This window comes from Cuculus canorus, chromosome 3 (assembly GCF_017976375.1).
Source record: "Cuculus canorus isolate bCucCan1 chromosome 3, bCucCan1.pri, whole genome shotgun sequence".
Classification (NCBI taxonomy): Eukaryota; Metazoa; Chordata; class Aves; order Cuculiformes; family Cuculidae; genus Cuculus; species Cuculus canorus.
The window spans coordinates 119,054,344-119,074,287 of NC_071403.1; the positions used below are offsets into that span (position 1 = coordinate 119,054,344).

General features: G+C 46.7%; 1 protein-coding gene across 4 annotated transcripts in view; it reads left to right on the top strand.

Moving 5' to 3' along the window:
• The first annotated feature begins 502 nt into the window (after positions 1–502).
• EVA1A (eva-1 homolog A, regulator of programmed cell death) overlaps positions 503–19,944 on the top strand; it is a 208,062-nt gene continuing 188,620 nt past the window's right edge. For all 4 annotated transcript variants that reach the window (XM_009560443.2, XM_054063340.1, XM_054063342.1 and 1 more), the window contains exon 1: positions 503–709. In XM_009560443.2, the coding sequence (XP_009558738.2) occupies positions 610–709 (100 nt within the window). In that variant the 5' untranslated portion in view covers positions 503–609. The remainder of the gene's footprint in view (positions 710–19,944) is intronic.

Here is a 19,944-nt window from a genome sequence, read left to right on the forward strand (position 1 = left end):
ACTCGCAGCAGTGGACAAAGCTGAAGAATTATCCTGTCGCTGGCACTGCAGGACACAACTGCTCACACTGATTTCAGCCACAGCTACAAAGACCCACAACTCTAAAATCCCATGTGAATTCAGGCGATTTGGTTTGGGCTCCCTCCTTTGAAAATACTGCCTGTCCTTCTGTCCATCTGGAACGGAGAGGAAAGATCCCAGGGTATCCAAACCAACATCTTCTCCAGACCAACCCCCCCAGGCACCCCCCAGCTGTGCCCCCCAATAGCATGCAGGGATGCTGCTGCACAGCCATGGTCTGTGTTAAATTGGGGCGAAGGGACGGCTTTTAGGACCCTGGGCCCTCCGCCAAGGCGCAGGTAGGTCTGTCTCATTCGTCAGCCTCCCTCAGCCGGGATTCATTCACTCCCAGGGATGCGTGTGTGGGAGTGTGTGTGTGTGTGGGAGTGTGTGTGTGTGTGCCGAGTGCTTTTCCTTCCCCGCTGCTCGCTGTGATCCTTCCAAGCGATGGAACTACCACTGCTCTCCGGGCAATGAGCGAGTGCTGGGTTGGGGCAGAAAGTGCTTTCCTTTTCTCTGGAAGAAAACAAACCCTGAGGATACTTAAGGATGTGCTGCCCAGATGTGTCTCCCACTTCCACCTTCCTCACAGGGCTCCTGTGCTTGACAGCTTTCAGCAACTTTGCCAAGACTTCTGCAGACTTCTCAGGTAGGGGAGAAGCGCTTGATCCCTTCGTAGAGCTGTTTGGCTGCTCCTGGGTGGGAGCTTTTATCAGGGAAAGTGGATCCCAGCAGATCTGGGATAGTTATGCGGGGAGTAATTTTAATCTTTTTAATATAAGCTGATGAAAAGCATCTTCCGTGAGTGGATTTGGGGTTTGTTAAAAGCCTTTGTCAGTAACTCGTAGCAAAACTATTTCAGCAAAGTCAGTCTGAGTAACTTTGGGAACAAGGAAGGGAATGCTGTTAACTTGTAAAAATATGTGGCAGGTTTTGTGCTATGTTTCTCTGAGGAGTGAAAAGGGCTGGGTAGGAGACTGGGAAGCTCTAGGACATAAATTAAACCCAACATAGAAAGAACTAATTATTTTGTAATGGGCCAGATTCCCCTCTTCTTAACATACAATTCCTAATTGTTGCAAAAGTCTCCCTGAGCTCAGATAAAGGAGATTTTTCATATATAGAATGAATGATATTCTGAGCCTATTTTTACTTAAGTGAGAAATGTCTCATTTCTAAATCACTTCTGGATCCGAAAATGTTTGTAGCACTTGTTTTGTGCACAGCAGGTAAATACAGAACGCTTTGAAGGGATGGAGTCCCATATAAGTTTTATAACTACGTACAGCTGCATCAGTCACTTAAATTTACCTTTCTGCTTCTGTTCTTTGTGGATGTGCATGTGGCTCAGAGAAAATGTAACCGATCTCATTTTACGGTTGAGCAGGGCTGATTAGTTTGCGTAGGAATGGTTAGTGAGAGTCCCTTTGCTTTTGGGATCTCGGCTCTAATTTTGGGTCTCCGTGTGAAGATCTAGTCTGGTGTATTTTTTAGGTGTATGTTGCAAAACTCTTGTAGCGGGTAAAAGCTGCCAGTTAAGTGTTTGCTGATGAAAAAGTGTCATTTGGCAGAGCAGAATCTCACTGGACTCCGGTTTCAACACATCCCAACACCACTGCTCACTGCCTGGGAGTGTATGTATGTGTCTGTGTGCTGAGAGAGGCTTGTGTTAGAAAGGAGGAGCTTGTGGTGAAAGGGGAGAGAATATACACAGTAGCTTGAAGTCTTAATGTGAATTGAAGGGAGCTGACTCGCTTGTAATTCAGTCTCCTTTGGAAGCAGATCAGTCCTGGGGGGCTGCCATTCAAAGCAGATCTGCTTCTGAATGGAAAGGGCTGAGGCACTTTCCTGTTTCTAGTGTGTTTTTATTTCCTGCTTTCTTGGTTTTGAGCTTTCTCTGTGCTCCACGGTGGGAGCAAAGTTAATGTGGAAAGGGTGCATGGAGTGGCCGGGACAGGAGCTAAACCTGCAAGTGCTGGTCCTTCTGAAATACAGACAAAGTTTGTCTCAACCAGGCTAAATTGGTAAGCATTAAAATGTGCAAGTGTCCCAGAGCAAGAGTACTTTACACTGTGTACATACAACATAGCAAGAGCAACAGAGACACATGTAACAGGCTTTGGTGATGCTGGCAGGGTGGGCAGAACCTGTCTTTTTAAAAAAATGGATAAGAAGGTTGCTGACAGCAAAATAATGTTTTCTGCAACATCCAGTGTTCCTGTCACACTTTAGGAGAAGAAGGGTGGCTTCAAACTCTGTGTGTGTGCGTGGCAAGGCTTTACTCTGAAGCAGGGTCTGCAATACCAGCAGCACAACTTCCCTTGTGTTTCCATAACTGTTGAAATCTTTTGGCAGATCCCAGCTATGTTTTCTGATAGCAGGCTTGGCAAATATCCCCCGTCTTGTTGGACTGACTGTACCTTGCAGGACAGGAAACATGATTTGCTGCAGGAAAGGGCTGTACCCAGTGTGTAGCAGCTTGAATATGGCTTTATGAGTTCAGGAGCTGGGTAGCCACACGATGGAAGGAGATAGGAAAAGGTATGGTGTTTACCAGATCTCAGTTTATGCTTCCCCAGTACATTTTGCAAAGACCCCATTCGTAGGATAACTCTTCCTACTGATGGAGCACCTTGTTTGTCATTGTTGCCCCTATATATAACTTGTCAGCTGACATGAGGAATAGAAGGGGAGGTAGCTTTTTGACATAATTTGACTGCACTGGTTTCTGGCCACCTATATACTTTTCTGTACTTTGGGGTATTCTGGATTCTTCTCCAGCATAGCTGGAATTCAGCAGATGAATGTCTTAGAATCATAGAAATCATTTGGTTGGAAAAGACCTTTCAGGTCATAGAGTCCAACCATACCGGTCCACTGCTAAACCAGATCCCTGAGCACCTCATCTACCCGTCTTTTAAACCCCTCCAGGGATGGGGACTCCACCACCTCTCTGGGCAGCCTTTCTGTGAAGAAATTGTTCCTGATATTTAATCTGAACCTGCCCTGGTGCAATTTGAGGCCACTTCCTCTCACCCTATCCCTTGTTACCTGGGAGGAGAGACCAACACCGGCCTCGCTACAACCTTCTTCTCTTTGGGTAAGCCTTATAGCCTTACTGTATGCCATCCTGCCTAGAGGTGGTGCACCCAAAACATGAATTGTCTGCATCCCAGGGATGGATGAATGGATTTGTATTCATTATTGGTGCTAAGGAATGCAAGGCTTACTGTGATCCCATGAGAGGTTTCTGCAGCAGCTTGACTGCTGCCCATGTGCTGGAGGGAGAAGACACAGCTCAGTGGGATGTAAGGCCTTTTTCGGGTCGCAGATAGCAGTGCTGTCCACAGAGCACAGCTCATGCTCTTTGGTGAAGAATGGGTTTTTAAACTCAATCCTGTAGACTTTGTTTAGTTGCAAAACTTCTCTGGCTTCTCAGCTTGGTTTGACTCAGCTCTACCAGGAAAGTGCTGCCATTAATCATAAGTCACAATGTTTTTGTGATGGCCCAGACAGAAAGTTTGGATCCAGCCTTGGAAAGAAACAGCTTAGGGATGGCCTGTCTTGAGCTCTAAGCAGACCACGAGCAGCAGTGATCTGACTCACACTGTGCAGTTCTGCAACAGGACTGGCTAAAAGTCTTACCAAGAACTGCACACCCACCCACGTCCCACTGCTCCCAGTGCTCTCGCACTGGCTGCGTCTTCAAGGCATGTGTCTTGGCTGTAGGAGGACTTCCTTTCTTCATAGCTCATGGGAAGGTACCCTGAGAATGTAAGGAGAGGCTCAAGGTGGCACTCACGGCAAAGCACAGGTAGAGCTGGTGAGGATCTTCATCATCTTGTCTCAGCTCCCAGACCTCTGTGTGCGTGGTCTCCCACCATGGCTCCTGTTTGAACAGCTCAAATGCCCCAACGTGAACATGATGAGTGTGTGTCCTGCTGGGGACTGGTGCAATCTGAGATGTAAGAATTAAAATTCGTTTTAAGTGAAGTATTTGAACTATGTGAAGAGTTTTGAAGTTGTTTTCTTTAATAGTTCTTTAGACGGTGATGTTTGCAGGAGGGTGTGGGGCTAGGAAACAGGTCTTTGGGGAGAGAGAGGAGTTATCAGGCACTTTGCAGCCACTTCTTAAGCAGGCCTGGACTTTTTCCCTGTGGCTCCTTGTAGGACAGGCTCTGGCTCTAATCTCATTCTGTGACCAGTTCTGGTGCTCAGGACTGTTTGAAGGCTCAGGACCTGGTGTCATGATGTGTCACATACCCCTTATGTTCAAGGTGACACTTGAGGACTGTGAGGAGGTGTGGGATAAGAGGCTGGTCTTTTGAGTCTCTGTGTTTTAACTAGAAACCCTTAATCCTAATCTCAGTCCTGGCAATGAATTCTCTGAGATCCCTCGCGGCTGATAAAACTTCACCTCTGCTTTAGCCCTTTTCTATTTGTGGTGGGAGTCCGAGACAAAGCAATGGCTTGCACCGCCAGGGCAAGCTATGCCAAAACTCCTCTGTGTAGGCCCTGGGATGCAGTGATTCACGTGCGGTGCACAGATCTTGTTCCTTAGAGGGACTAAGGTAATGAAAATGGGGCCAAAATTAGCCTTCGGTGCTAACTTAAAATGCAGGTGTTGAAAGCGAAGTCAAAACCTTAGTCAACAGCTATTGCTCATATCCTTTGTGCTGTCTCTAGCTCCAGACATGGAATTCCTGTCTCTGAAGCTCATGCAAACACATGTTGAATTCTGCTTTACCCACTGCCAGCTAAGCTGACCATTTAATTTCCAGATGCCTACCTGCGGGGAATTAGGCTTATGTGATTATGATGCTGTGCTCCAATTCCATCTCCTCCCTCAATAACTTTCCCATTCATTAGCTAATTTCAGGCACGTTAGACAGAAAGGTAGTGGCAGCAGATCTTCGTAATTGCTACAAGCTTCACGTTAGCAGAGAAATCACTTCCATTTGCAGACATCAGAGAATCCACTTCAGGGATCTAAGCCAAGAACCGAGGTTTCTAGGCATGGAAATAGCTTTAGGAGCTCACACTTTTTCTGACACAGGAGATAAAGCTGTAGGAATAACAGCCCGAGTAGTGCTTCTCCCCCTGGGCCTGCTTTAATATTCATGTTCTAAAATAAGCAGGAGCTGGAGGTGAGCAGCACTTTGCTTAAGGGAGATGAGGCGGCATAGAGCCAGAGGAATACTGGTAACTCCCATCCACACCCTGCAGGTGAGCCCTGGGTGGCTTTCAGGACCTCTCGCTGGAGGCAATTCCTAGCTTTGAAAACACAAAGATGTTTTGTTATTGGGTTTTTTTTTTGTTATCCTTTTCCCCAAGAATGGCAGGTTTCAAGTGAAAGCCCCTTTTGCCACCCCCCCTGCTAAATGGCCTCAGGGTGTTTATTTGCGTTGATGAGGGCTGGAGTTGGGAGGGGAAAGGCACTTCTCCCTGATTGCTTTTAATCAGTCCATAATAAAGGAAATTTGTTTGACAAGTCCATCCACCAAATTATCATCCAAATCTACGCGCTAACAGCTTCTGAATGGCTTTAGTCAGACTTCGATAGTGGCTTTGGAGCCCTGAATGGGTCGATGGTGTCAGGAGGCGCCGGGACTTCCCCGTGTTGGAAACTGCAGGCTGCAAAGGGGGATTTTCAAGAGAAAGGCAGATACAATTTCTTTTCCACTGCGGTGGTGTAACTCAGTAATGAGGTTTGTGCTTTTGACCTCAAGGGCAAACAGACACCCTTTAGACTTCTTTTAAAGACTGTGCCAAACCCAGGCCACCTCCACAGCTTTCCTTCTTGGTGAAGGACCCTGAGGGATTAGGTCGATGGACCTCAGGCTGCTACTTGAAGAGGTCATTGCCCCAGGCAATGCTTTCCTCCTCAGGTGGAGGTTGTTACGTGCCAGCCCATCCATCACAGCTGTGTGGGCTGCAGTTCGGCTTCCTGGGGGAGGTCTGTGCTGGAGGAGAGGGTTTCTCCTTCGCCGAGAGCACGAAGCCCAAGGATCTCCTCAAAGACCAGCTTTGGCCTCTTCAGGTAACGTTTTGGAGCTGTGGAGGGCAGGGCTGGGTCTGGCGGCTTTGAAGCACGTGAAAGGGGGAGCTGCATTCAGTTTTGTGTCGCATATCTTTGTCTGTTCCTGAGAAGTAATTTTAAAGACCTCGGAGAGCTGAGAGCTGTCGGAGGAGGAACTTAATAGAGGGATATCAATTGCCACTAATGCTGCTGTTGGGAGAGGACGAGAAGTGCAGAATGTGGGGCTATTTCAGTGCCTTAGAGAGTTGTTTTGGTGTGTGAGCAGGAATGAAGCTTTGTAGGCAGCAGTAAGCAAAGATGCAAGTCTCTCTGGACTCCCTTCCCAAAGCCTTCTCCAGAAAACACTTTGGATTTCCCAACAGTTGTGATGATAATGCTGTGAGGGAGAGGACCCAGTGCTCCCTTACTCATAACACGTTCAGAGTTGACTCTTGTAGCCCGCTGAGGGGACCGGGCTGAGCCTCAGGAAGAGAAGCGTGTGTTTGCCATTCTGTGTTTCTGCTTCTGTGTGTTTGTGGTGACAGACACTGCTGTTACTGTGGTGAAAAAACAGCTGCAGGTCTGGTTGGTGGTGCCAGGGGAAGGAGGCACCGCTGGGGAGGGAGGAAGGGATGGATGGGGTTGCTGTGGGTGTCAGGATGACTCGTGAGGGGTCTGTGTGGAACCTGGCGTCGGCGGTGACTTCGCGATCCAGGTCTGCTGTACTCCAGCCGTGTATCTGCATCCGGCTGTGTCGTGTGGGAAATCCACTGGATTGGCCATCAGAGCTGACAGCAAGAGTCCAGAGAACTCGAGGATCCCGATGTCTCTGTGATGACTGGCAACGTTTATATAGTATCTACTGATTGCTGTAGCCCAGAAACTGATCCAAAGTGAGAATCATAGAGTCATAGAAAGGGACCTTCAAGATCCTCCAGTTCCAACCCCCATGGGCAGGGACATCCCACTGGATCAGGCTGCCCAAGCCCCTTCCAACCTCTCCTGGAACCCCTCCAGGGATGGAGCAGCCACAGCTTCTCTGGGCAACCTGGGCCAGGGCCTCCCCACCCTCAGTGTGAAGAAATTCCTCCTCATGTCCAGTCTAAATCTGCCCCTCTCCAGTTCATACCCGTTCCCCCTCGTCCTATCACTACACGCCTTTAGAACAGCCCCTCCCCAGTTTTCTCGTAGGCCCTTTTCAGGCACTTCTGTCTGTACCAGGAACACTTTATTTAATTAGCCTTAATAAAAAAAGTCCACTGTAGTAATTGTAATCATTTCAAAGTATCCCAGGTTATCAGTACCCACTGGATGCACAGTCTGTTCAAGGAAAATGTCTTTGCAGTGTTCTTCCTGTGTCTGTGTATTGATAGGGACACAAATGCTGCTGAATTAAAGAAAGCTGTCCTCAGGTAAACACTGTTCACTGAGCTAAGACTCTGTGAAAGCAGATTTTATGTAACACAAATACTTTGGTCAATTAAAAAAAGTACTGGGAATTTTATTCTATCCTTTCTCAACCAAGACATTTAGATGCTAAAATCATAACTTAAGCACATGTATGTATGGTATGTTGGGGAAACCATGTATTTACACTTGGCGCTTTTGCTGATCTCTCAAAGTGCTTGATGTTCAGAGCTGAAAATGAGACTGTGCTGCATTGGGGTGAGTGTGCAGTGATTTATTTAGGTAGCCAACACCAGAACTGCTTAAATGTTTTATTTGAGATTGGCTGCTTGTGCTTGGCATGTTTGAGCATGTATAGATTGAACCTTCTGCTTTCTGTTCCAAGACAGCCATCCTAGTCCCTGTGGGAGACCATTTGAAGCAATTACTCCCTGTTTTTATGTGCTTTTGTCATTCCTTTTTATCCGGATAACCAAGACCTTCACAGATCCAGTCTGTTTCTTTCCCTTGCAAAGCAGGTGGCTGTCTGCAGGAGCAGGCAATGCAGCGCTCGAAGTAGTTCAGAGGTTTTTTGGTCAGGTTGGTTTGGTGCAAGTCAGTTTTGCTGACTTGCCAAGGGCTTTGCAGGATCCACAGAAGTTAATCCCAGCACACCTTCTTGCTGGTTAGATCTGATACAAAAGTAATAATTGTGAACCTTTTAAAAGAAAACTGCTTCGGTTACACTCTTACTCTTACTCTTACTCACCTAGATGCTCCTTTTGCCTCAGGAGAGATGCTGAGTTATGTCTCTCGGTCTGTTTTTGGGCTGTTCCAAGTGTGCCTGGCTCAGTTCACTGAGGATATGAGCTCATTCATAGTAATTAAAGTATGTATGTCTGCTCTTTTGGGGATGCTTAATGTTTGTCTGCCTGGAACCCGATGCGTGTCTTTTCATGTCAGAGAGACCACGATGCTTTGGCAGTTCTGAGTTGCACAGTAAAATAAATCTTGGCCGAGTCTCTTAAAATATACTGTGTGCTCTTGAACCATGCTGGTAGATGCTGTGATAAGAGTGTTGATGGGGCTCCTTTGGGTGTATAGCACCCAATGGTATTGCTATACAATAATCATGCTTAGATCCATCTGGATCCTTGCATGAATCATAGAGCAGTTTGGGTTGGAAGGGACCTTAAAACTCATCCAGTTCCATGCCCTGCCATAGGCACGGACACCTCCCACTGGCCCAGGCTGCTCCAAGCCCCATCCAACCTGGCCTTAAACACCTCCAGGGATGGGGCAGCCACAGCTTCCTTGGGCAACCTGGGCCATGGCCTCCCCACCCTCATCATGAAGAAATTCTTCCTTCTGTCTAGTCTAAATCTGTCCCTCTCCAGTTTATACCTATTGCCCCTCGTCCTAGTACTACAAGCCTTTTCCAATACACATATGTAGACGGGCTGCACAGTTAAAATGAGCATTACATTGCAGAGTCAATTGTACGTAACTAAGTCGTATGGGTTAACCTCCATCGGCAGCGGAGCACCGCAAACCTGCTGGCTTATCTCCCAGTTCCACGCCCAGCATGACAAGGGAATCACAGAATGACACGAACTGGGAGGGACCCACAAGGATCATTGAGTCCAACTGCTATCCTGATGTAGGACAACCCCAAAATTTACATCATGTCTGAAAAGAGGAAGAGTAAAAGCAAGAAAACTCATTCATTGAGATAAAAAACGTTTCGTAACCATCGAAGGAGTAATGGAAGAAAAAAGAAAGCAAACCAAATAAGTGGTGCAAAGCCACTCACTGCCTCCCACAGGTAGACCAATGCCCGCCTGGTTTCCAAGCCAAAGGTGGCTGACTTACCTAACTCCCATTCCATTTCATTGCTGAACATGATGTTATAGAATCATAGAATAGAATCATAGGGTAGTTTGGGTTGGAAGATCATCTAATGCCAACCCTCCTGCCATGGACAGGGACACCTCCCACTGGCCCAGGCTGCTCCAAGCCCCATCCAACCTGGCCTTGAACACCTCCAGGAATGGGGCGTCTACAGCTTCCCTGGGCAACCTGGGCCAGGGCCTCACCACCCTCATAGTGAAGAAATTCTTCCTTATGTCTACTCTAAATCTGCCCCTCTCCAGTTTAAAGCCTTTCTGCTCATGCGATCCCCTTTGCATGTAAAAAGCCCCTTCCCAGCTTTCTTGTAGCCCCCTTCAGGTACTGGAAGCTGCTCTAAGGTCTCTCTAGAGCCTGCTCTTCTCCAGGCTGAGCAGCCCCAACTCTCTTTGTTGGGGTCATCTGCCTGGTTTTGTCCCCTTCCAGCCTCTTCTGCACCCCCCAAACTATTCACTGGGAGGTACAGAGTGAGAAATGGAGAAAGCGTTGATGCTGTGTGAAGCTAAAGCAGCAGTATGTTATTAGTAGTGCTTTGGTCACAGATCCAAAGTGCAGCATTATATGAATGCAAAGAAAATTAACTCCATCACAGCCAGACCCAGAACGCTAAAGCAAGGGCACCATTACACCTGTGTTTTATATGTAATATGAGCTAGAATTGGACATGATAGCAAGCTTTCAGCTGGCAGATGTGATCTGAGCCAATAAAGTACAGTTGTAAGAAGAGTCTGGTTTTGCATACCTTTTTTATTTATTTTCCTTAGAACAGGCATGCTTTGAGGGGTTTCTTTATTTGGGATGAAATAGGAGTGTTTACAACTGAGTTACAGATTTGGAGTCTCTCCTTGGAACCTATTCTAAGAGATCCTTAAAAATGAATTTTGAAGACATTCTTCCTCCAAATTGTTGTTTGTTTGTTTCTATCCCTTAATAGGAGGAAAAGTGTCAAAATGTCGAAGTGTCAAAATGGCTATTCGAAGGCACAAATAAAGGTCCTCCGGTGCAAGCGATATCACTAAAAATAGACCCTCTGGGATCTGTCCAGTTTAGTTTCTCTCTGGATTCTCTCTGGATAACCCCTTGGAAACGGAGGTTGTTGATCTGGCTGTTTCCAAAGCATGTTTATCTCTTCGTGTATCTTTTGTACAGGGGCCACTTCTGTTGTGTTAACACTGTTTGCTGCTTGGTTTATGTGTTCAAGCTGAATTCCAGCTCAAAGAGGTTAAGGCTTTATAGAAGTTGAGCAGGGAAGTGGCTCCACAGCTGATGATGAAGCGCACACATCTGTGACCCACGCTGTGCTCACATGTTAGTTTATTGTTAGCCTCACAATAAAGGATAGCACTGGTTTTTGTTCAGCTAAACAACTTTGATGGAATGAATTGTATAGAAAAAAAAAAAGAATAGATGAAGCCTGGCTGTTATTTGTCAAAATGGTCTTTGTTTTAGCTGCGTTGTGTGGGACGCAGAACTCCCAGAAGAGGATAGTCTCTGTAGCAGCCAAGGGGAGCTGGCAGATTGAACACGGAGGCAGAGAGGGATGTTCAGCAAGACGGGGCGAAAATATTTCTGGTTCTTCCTGCCCCTTTGGGTTTGTTTGTCTGTAGCTGCCAGCCCTAGGCTTCCACGTGGGCTATACTGCAAGAGTAGAGGCTCTGCCCTACTGCTAAGGTGTATTTTAAGTGTGGTTGGTGCTGTTTGGCTTGGAGATGGCTCAGTGTTAGCGTGCGCAGGTGAGAGTTGGTGCATTGTAGCAGTGGCGTAGCCAGTGGCTCGAGCGTAAAGGTCTATCAGCGGCTGCAGGAAGCTGAATGCTTGGTGTGAGGCGATCCGTTTTTCTTGCTGGATAAATGAAAATCACTTTTCCTTTATCTCTCTTCTCTTGAACATTGTCCATGTAATTGGAGGGCAGGGTTCAAGTTCAAACTGATAAGATTATTTTGCTTCCCTAAGCTGCATGACAATGGTCCCCTTGGCAAATTAAGCTGTGGACCTCCTTTTGCTGTAATGGGAACCAATCTCATTAGAAACAGAGCTGGATTAGTGAAGAATCCAGCCTACCGTACAGATACGCATTCTGACCCCAGCAGGCCTGAAGTGCCTTTTGTTCACTCCAGCCTCCTCTGCATTTTCCCATCGCTTACACATATGTGTGGTGGAGCTGGTGGTGATTGTTTCTGCTTGGGGAAAGCCTGCTGGGGGGCGAAAAGGAAGTTGATTGACCAATGTGATATCACAATACAAATGATAAAGTGATTCTTAAATATTTCCCTTAATTCAAGTCATAGGAGTGCAAGACTGATTAAGATGCCTATTGCAGAGTATTGGAGATTAAGGGCCCCTCTTCATTGGTTTGACCTGTGAGACAGAAGACAATCATTTTCTGCCTTTCAACATTGCTCTCTTCTACAAATCAGAAAATCTGGACCCATGTACGCCAACCTGTTAAAACTCCTGGTCACAAGAAGTTCTTTCTGTTGGGGAAAAGAAAGACAAACTTTTTCACCTGTGTTGATTCTGTCTGTCTTTCTTGGTGATCATAGAATCATAAAATCACTAGGTTGGAAAAGACCTTTGAGATCATGAAGTCCAACTGTACCTGTCCACTACTAAACCAGATCCCTGAGCACCTTATCTACCCATTTTTTAAACACTTGCACGGATGGTGACTCAACGTCTTCCTTGGGCAACCTCTGCCCAAGAACCCTTTCAGTGAAGGAATTTCTTCTACTACCCAATCCAGCCCTCCCCTGGTGCAACTTGAGGCCGTTAATGGTGGTTATCAGCTTCTGATGAATTGCATAGAGACTATCCACGCAGCTTTATCAACCAGTTGGGACCAAAAGCCTGCAGATGGCTTGGTGCACACTGATGCCATCATGACAGCAGCATGACTGTGCCTGCAGCAGGCTTTTGGGGTGATGTTGTAGCCCAGGAGTAGTGCTCAGCCATGATGGTGCTACTTCTGGAAATGTTCATGTGCATGCCTGTGCTTTCCCTAGCTCCTTGCTGGTTTTGTACATGCTGCTGATGTCTGTTGTTCTCTATTTTCCCTTTGCATCCTCACATTCTGCATTTGGGATCAACCCTACCTGTCAGTCTGTGTATTTATCTACGTATTTGTATTACCTGTGATTTTTCCTCTTTCTGAGGCCCCTCAGCCCTGGGAAATTAGAGATAAGGCCCTGGCTGATTCCAGCTGCTCTCATGAGATGAAGCCATGGTGAAGATACTAAGAGGGGTGAGTCCCACAGCTTCCTGGGTTAAGAGCTATTTTCTTTATTTTTTTATTTTGAAGAGCTATCCCATCCTGAGTTTAGAGCTATTTTCTGATCCTAGTGCCCTTGCTTCTCTCCTGTGTCCTATTTCTCTGACTGATCTTGGAGGTATTACCTGGAGCTCGACTCCTGGCCAGAGGTTCATGCTCAGAGCAATCTAGCAGGGAGGGCAGACTGTGGACACTGTTTGAAAGTGGCACCAATGAAAGAATGAGCCTGGACAGCTATCGTAGTAATTTGTTGTTATTGTTTAGCATGGAAGTGAATGCTTAAGTGGTGAGGAGTCCTGACTTGTGTGAGTAATTAAATTTAAAGCAGTGGGGCTAGTCACATGAGGGAGGGTTGGCTCCTCTTTATGCCCATTCCTGATGGCTTTCAAAATAAATGTCATTAGCAAGAACAAGGGTTAACCAGGCTAATTAACACTGCTAAGCTATAGTCTCTCTCTCACCATCCAGGCTGCAAACAGGCAGCTGAAGAAACAGATCTATTTTCTGTTCTTGTTACATTTTTCGATATTTTAAGCTTTCTCAGAAAGACCAGAACAATGTAACACCCTTTGACAATGGCAATCTCTTTTCTTCATGGGGCAGCCTGAGCAAGTATTCAGACTTTTTCCTTCTGGGATTGCTCATTTCCCTTTTTTCCCCTCCTGAAATAAAAACAATGCTCCCTCAAAAGCACAACTTCGGCAGTGCTGTGACAGAGCCAGCCTCTGTTGCTCAAGCAGGCAGGCATTGGATGGGACATTGTCTTCTGTTTCTCAGGGGTAAAGAAAAAAATAGAAAGCGACAAAGAAACCCTTTTCATATGTTGTTTTAGTGCTGTCAAAAATAATAACTAATGCCCACCCTGAATGTCTTTCAGTGCTTTTTCAGAGGCTTCCATCCTTTATACGCAGGGAGGAGAATGAGGCACACGGGAAAGGAATCGCATTCAGTGAAATAAAATATCGTCAGGCCAATCAGAGGCACAACCCTTGGGTCTCCTAAAGTCTGGGACTTTCGCCCCAAGCCCAGTTCAAGTGTGGGGGGAGCCTGTGATTTAAGAGACTGTCACAGACCTCCCGGGTGCCCCTGCCTACGCAGCCCCAAAGCTCACCACAAGAGCCTGGGGTCCGTGGGACTCAGCCGCTATTTCCCTGCCTGTCGCTTTTGATTATGTGTTTCCTGAGTGTCTCTGTGTGTCTTTTACTGTAGCTTGAGTCCTTGCTAGGTTTTTTTGAGCTCAGATCCCATAGTTACCTGGTATGTGAGAACTTACAGTAACTGAAGGAGCTACAGGAAAGCTGGGGAGGGGCTGTTTACAAAGGCTTGGAGTGATAGGACGAGGGGCAATGGGGATAAACTGGAGAGGGGTAGATTTAGACTGGACATAAGGAGGTTTTTTTTCATGATAAGAGTGGTGAGGCCCTGGCCCAGGTTGCCCAGGGAAGCTGTGGCTGCCCCATCCCTGGATGTGTTCAAGGCCAGGTTGGATGGGGCTTGGAGCAACTTGGTCCAGTGGGAGGTGTCCCTGCCCGTGGCAGGGGTGGGACTGGATGGGCTTTAAGGTCCCTTCCAACCCAAACCATTCTATGATTCTAACTTCTAAATAGTTTTGGGTCTGGGTAGTTGAAGGGTATGTGTAGCGCCCTATTAATAGTGCTGCCTCTCTGAAGACTTTCTGATACAGAAAGGTCTCCCAAAGTAGATAGATACCTCTGAGCAGATGGTTAAATAGATGGTCCCATCTATCTGCTGCTTTCAAATGAGTGTTTTCACTTGAATCCTGTCTGTGAGTAGTCAGGTGAAATTACTCCTGGAAAGAATGCTTTGGTTTGCACTTCAGCAGTCCAAAGTGTTGGAGTAGATTCCAAAGGAGCAGACAGAGGGGTTTCCCATGGCTGTGAAATTTGCCAACACAGGCTCTTGGTGAGACATTGCTTCAGCAAGCTGCTAGTAAGTAAGACCCGTGGTGGCTGCCTGGGCTGGAGAAAGGTAAAGGTGCAGCTGTGCCTGGTGGGGGTATTTTCTTTGCTTCTTCAGCCAGACAACAGAGAACTCTGATGTTATCTCCTCCAGTGTCCCTGTGCCTCTCTTGCAGAGGTGACAGAGAGTGGAACACTCCCACCGCTTTCTTCACCACTGGGGCTGCAGGCTAGCCAAGCCCCCTCTGCTCCCCAGAGCCGTGTCAAAATTTGCTTGATCCAAGCTTTATGTGTTTTACAAATGCTTGATGCAGCTTGACCCTAGGAGATTTCAGAATTGTCTTTAAACATAGATCTGTCCCTTTGTGCAAAATCTTCTGCTGGTTGAAAGCTACTTTTCTGCTGTGGGGTTAGTGAGGGCTGCAGGATGCTGTTAGTATCCTGGGTGCGATGTTACCCTAGTACCCGTGCCTGTTGGATGAAGAACTGCCATCTGAAGCCCATCTCAGCTTTGTCAGTGTTGGGGGACCAGTACAGAGCTGCAGCTTTGGGTCTGCGGCCAAAACAGCTCAAGCTACAGAACGCTGGATGGGGAGGGAGGGTGCCCAGATGCTTGATCCCTTCTTTCAGGATCCATTTCCATGCATAGTTTTCTGGAGATCGTCGCAGCTGTCTCCATCCCAGCCCTGTGTTATGGGCTGAATGGTAGCACCGATGGATGTAGAGGAACATCAGGCTTTTCCCTGAGCACTTGGCCTGGTGGTTGTTGGTGAGGCAAGGGTGAAGTCAATACTCTTTTCTGTTCTGGACGGAATGGCTATCAAGGGGCAATAACTTTTCATTTAGAGCTTTTTTCCATTGGTAACAATGGGTCTAATTTGCATTGCAGAGAAGCTGTGGTGTAAATGGTGCCTGGCTTATGTGATAACAGAACTCAGCTGTGCTCCAGCCCCTGTGTGGGATATGCATTAACGGTAAAAAGTTTTTATAGACATTAGGCATGCGGAAGGCACATTTAACGCAAAAAGACGTTGAGGAGAGGTAGGGAAATGTCCATCTGATGGTGTATTTAGACAGAGACTGAGTGTGCAGGAAATTTGTGGACGGAGGTGAAAATTTACTCTTCTAGGCTAATCTCCATCTGAGTCTTGCCTGGCTGTGTGAGGGGAGCACCCAGCCCTCCCGATGCTCAGGCAGGAGCAAAGCTTGGTCTCTGAGTGCTCTGTTAAACCTGTTTTAGTCTCAGTGATAAATCTTTCTTGGTGTTTCTAACGCGAATTTTAGGACTGTTCTGGAAACTTTAAAACCTCTTGTGGTAAGGTAAAGTTACAGGTAAACACCTTGGAGGCTTGGTTTGCCTCTAAGACAAGACAGGCCAGGTGCTTTTTATTTGCAGCTGCTTTAGATTTTCTAGCTTTACTTGAAAGTTGTGATGTTTTCTCCTTCTTTTCCCCCTAGTTCTGAATTTCCAGCAGGTCTCCAAGTAACAAACTCAAGCACAGTCAATACATCTTTCGAAAGTAATTCACAGTTACATAGCATTGCTCATTCATGGCTGCACAGGCCTTTTACTATAGAGAATAAATACCAATAGCAGAGAAAGTGAGGCACAGATTGTGCCATCAACACTGGGATTCTGTTTTCCTTAACTGTTGCAAAGATGCCTTCATCTAAGCTAAGCTGTTCCTTTGGACTTCTGGGAGATGCATCCTTTGGCTTGTGTTACATCTACAGATCACTGGCATCCCACCGTAGCTGGTTCCTCTCCATTGACCCAAAGAAAGTCCAGGCAGCTAGCTTGGATTAGATGGATTCTGCCCCAAACCACTAAAGTGGAGAGCAGTAGAGCTGACATTCTGACTTCTAGCCCACCTCCTGTGCCTTGTTTAGTTCTTGACGCTTTGCTGATGTGCAGTCAACATAAAGTGATTCTGTAACTCCTTCTTTCTATCTTTTTTGGACAATTTTGCTGGAAAATTTCTATTAGGGTGGGGAGGTATGGAGTTGGAATACCACCTTCTGTTAGTGTCCTTAGACATAATGTCTACGTAGTGGAAAGCCTTGCAGTTTCTCCCTTGTTGTAAAGAATGCTAGGTAATTCTCCTTGTACTGCTCCGATGGAGCTAAACAAACCCAAAGAGCAAGGAAACTGTGTTTGCATTTTCTATTTTTCCCTTTTCAGCCTATGGACGCTAGTTACTTGTTTAGCTATATGTGCTGTCTCTTATTCTTAGAAATGCTGTGCTTGTTCTAATAGCAAAATGACATTCATTCACTCTGAAACAACCTGGGGATTTGTTTTCTTGGGTGTTGTAGAACAGACTAGGTATAAATGCTGCAATTAGGAGGTGATGGGCTAATCTCATTAGTCAATGGGAGGAAACACTGGGGTCAGTGGGCTGGATAATGCAATCTGAAGATGAATTTTGATGTGCCAGATGGCCTGGCATAGCGGTTCCACTAATTTGGGAGGAAGGAGAGCCAATAGTAGCTTTGAAGAAAAAAAAGCTGTGGCATGAGGCAGCATGTGATTCCTCTGAGCTAAAAACTTGTTTGTGTGCTGTCTCAGTTGAGCGCGGGCCTGTGGGATTCATCCAGGCCTGCTGTCTTTTTTTTGGCCTTTTTGACCAGCTTTGGGTAGTAAGAAACGAGCATCCAGTAAAAGTTAATGAGGCACTGGCAGTGTGTTGCTGTGGTGGTACGGTCAGTGGCTAAGCAAGAAGAAATAACCCTGACATCTCATTTCTTTGGAAGGGATTGATAAATATCTTTGTTCTGTAGGGAAGTTTGTGTTTATGGTGTCCCCTTATCCATGAGTATGTAAGACATAACATTCAGAAATCCTGTATTTGTTTTTGAGTTGAGACTGTGGGCTCTTTTCAGCGTAACGCTTTACTTGGGTTCTTCATTTTCTGGGGTCAGTCCTTTCATTCTGACTGGAGTAGCAAGAAGTAGCGGTTTGGGGTCTAAAAAATAGAGGGGAAAAAAAATACTGCAGCTTTCAAGACTGACCTTTGAGATAGGAATACCTTTTTTTCGGCTTGGCCCCAACCTGAGAGCCTGTCACCAGATTTTGCTGTCACAGAGAACCTGCTTCTCCTTTTATTTCCGTTAACATTTAGTGTGCTCAGCACCAGCACAGGCAGGTGCATCAACACATGATGATGTGCTTCCCATCCTGAGTTTCTCTGCAGGGTTGTGGCCCAAGAGATACCCCAGAAGTAAGTGGGAAGGACTTGGGTATGGTTCTCCTTCTTTCTGCTTTGCTCCGTGCTCAACACAAGTGCTCATTCTTTACCTCTCTCGCCTCCCCACAGCAGTATTTTTCCAGGAAACCAACAATGAGCAGGGTTTGCCAAGCTGGGCTGTATCACCTAAACAAAGAGCTGAGGAAATCCAATTGCATGCTCTGGCCACCTTTCCTGGCAGCACTGTGGTGCTCATTTCTTTTAGCAAGCATCCAGTGCATGCAAAGGTTTGTCCTGGGCTCTGGGCCATTGCGGCAGCTCTACTGATGAGTGCCCAAGTTTGGAACAGTCTGATAATCGCAGTTAGTCTATAAAGCAGTGTCCAGAATAGTAGCCAGACTTCCTTTGGCTGTGAAATAATAAAAAGTGTATTTCTGATAACAAGACTTATTGAAAAATGTCCTTGTAACTGGGAGGCAGCCAGTCAGTGCTCTCTGTCTCCTGGCAGAAGGGAAAGGAGGAACTTTTTTTGTAGTGGTTTACTCTATGTGGTATTATGAGAGCTTGATGGCCGAGTTGGATGGGGACTTGAGCAGCCTGGTCCAGTGGGAAGTGTCCCTGCCCATGGCAGGAGGTTGGAACTGGATGATCTTTGTTCCCTTCCAACTCAAACCATTCTATGATTCAGCGAGTCTATAGTGACATTGATCTGATGGCAGCGATGATGCAGTGATAGAGACCTGTGTACAACCTGAGAGTAGCTCAGGTTAAACATAGCTGGACCATTCTCCTAGGATCCTTTACCATCCCCATAGAGCAATATTGGCTTTGGTTTCTTAGCCTGTCTTGAGTCCGTTTTATGTTATCATGGGTCAAACCCATGATAATGGGCATTTTTTTAACCCCTAAATGCCTTAAACACTGCAGCATGTCAAAATGACATATGCAGTTCTGCCACTTCCAACCTAATGTGTTCCTAAGAGCACACCATGTGCAGAAATCAGAATTTGATGTGAAAATCTTATTCTGGTAAGGGTTCTTCTCCTCCTGCAAAGGGTCTGGGTTCTGCTGCTGGAAGAAGATCCAACCACCACACAATCCAGCTAGCAGAGGCACTTAGCAGTGGCAGGGACGGTACTGGAGGAGACACAGCTGCGGGAGAGGCTGTTATAAATCACAGTGGCCCCAGATGTTGGGCAGGGCAGGGGGGAGATTGATGGGTGGGTGGGGGAGCTGAGGCAAGGAGAGTTCAAGCATCACCCTGACCCGCAAGAGGGGAAAAATAGCCCCAACCCTCGACAAGGTTTAATTGAAGCCTGCTGTTCCCCCGAAGGGGAAAGGTCAGGCTCTGCTTTGTCAAGCGCCCTCAAACAAAACCCCCTGTTTATACAGGACCCACCCTGTACCTTGTGAGGTGGAGGGTAAATGGACTTGGAGACATTCAATGCTCCTCTCTCTGGAAACGTTTGTGTCAGTGAATAGTGGAAATTAAGACCGGGCTGGTAGTAAAAGCCCAGGAGCAAGCAGGCAGGTTAACCCCCCACATAAACATTAACTGGCCTCCATAAGCGTTATATTGTCCAGGGATAACGCTTCTCAGTGCCTTGGTTCTCTCACAGAAGCCATGGGATGTGTTGGAGGGTGGTTGTTGCTAGCATATGCTCAAACTTATGCCTGAATTTGTTCACTGCTGTATATCATAGAATTCCTAGGCTGGAAAAGACCTTTGAGATCAACAGGTCCAACTGTACTTGTCCACAGCTAAGTCATATGCCTAAGCACTTCATCTACCCATGGTTTAAATACCTCCAAGGGATAAGGACTCCACCCCCTCCCTGGGCAGCCTCTGTCAGGGTCTGAGAACCCTTTCAGTGAAGAATTTTTTCCTGATGTCCAGTCTCAACCTGCCCTGGCACAGCTTGAGGCCATTCTTTCTCATCCTATCACCTGTCACTTGGGTGAAGAAACCAACACCCACCTCTCTACAACCTCCTTTCAGGCAGCTGTAGACAGAGATAAGGTCTCCCCTCAGCCTTCTCCAGAATAAACAATTCCAGGTCCCTCAGCTGCTCAACTCTTAAGTCTTGTTTTCCAGCCCCCTTCAGCAGCTCCATTCCCCTTCTCTGGACATGCTCCAGGACCACAGTCTTTCTTGTAATGAGATGCTCAAAACTGAGCTCAGCATTCGAGATGTGG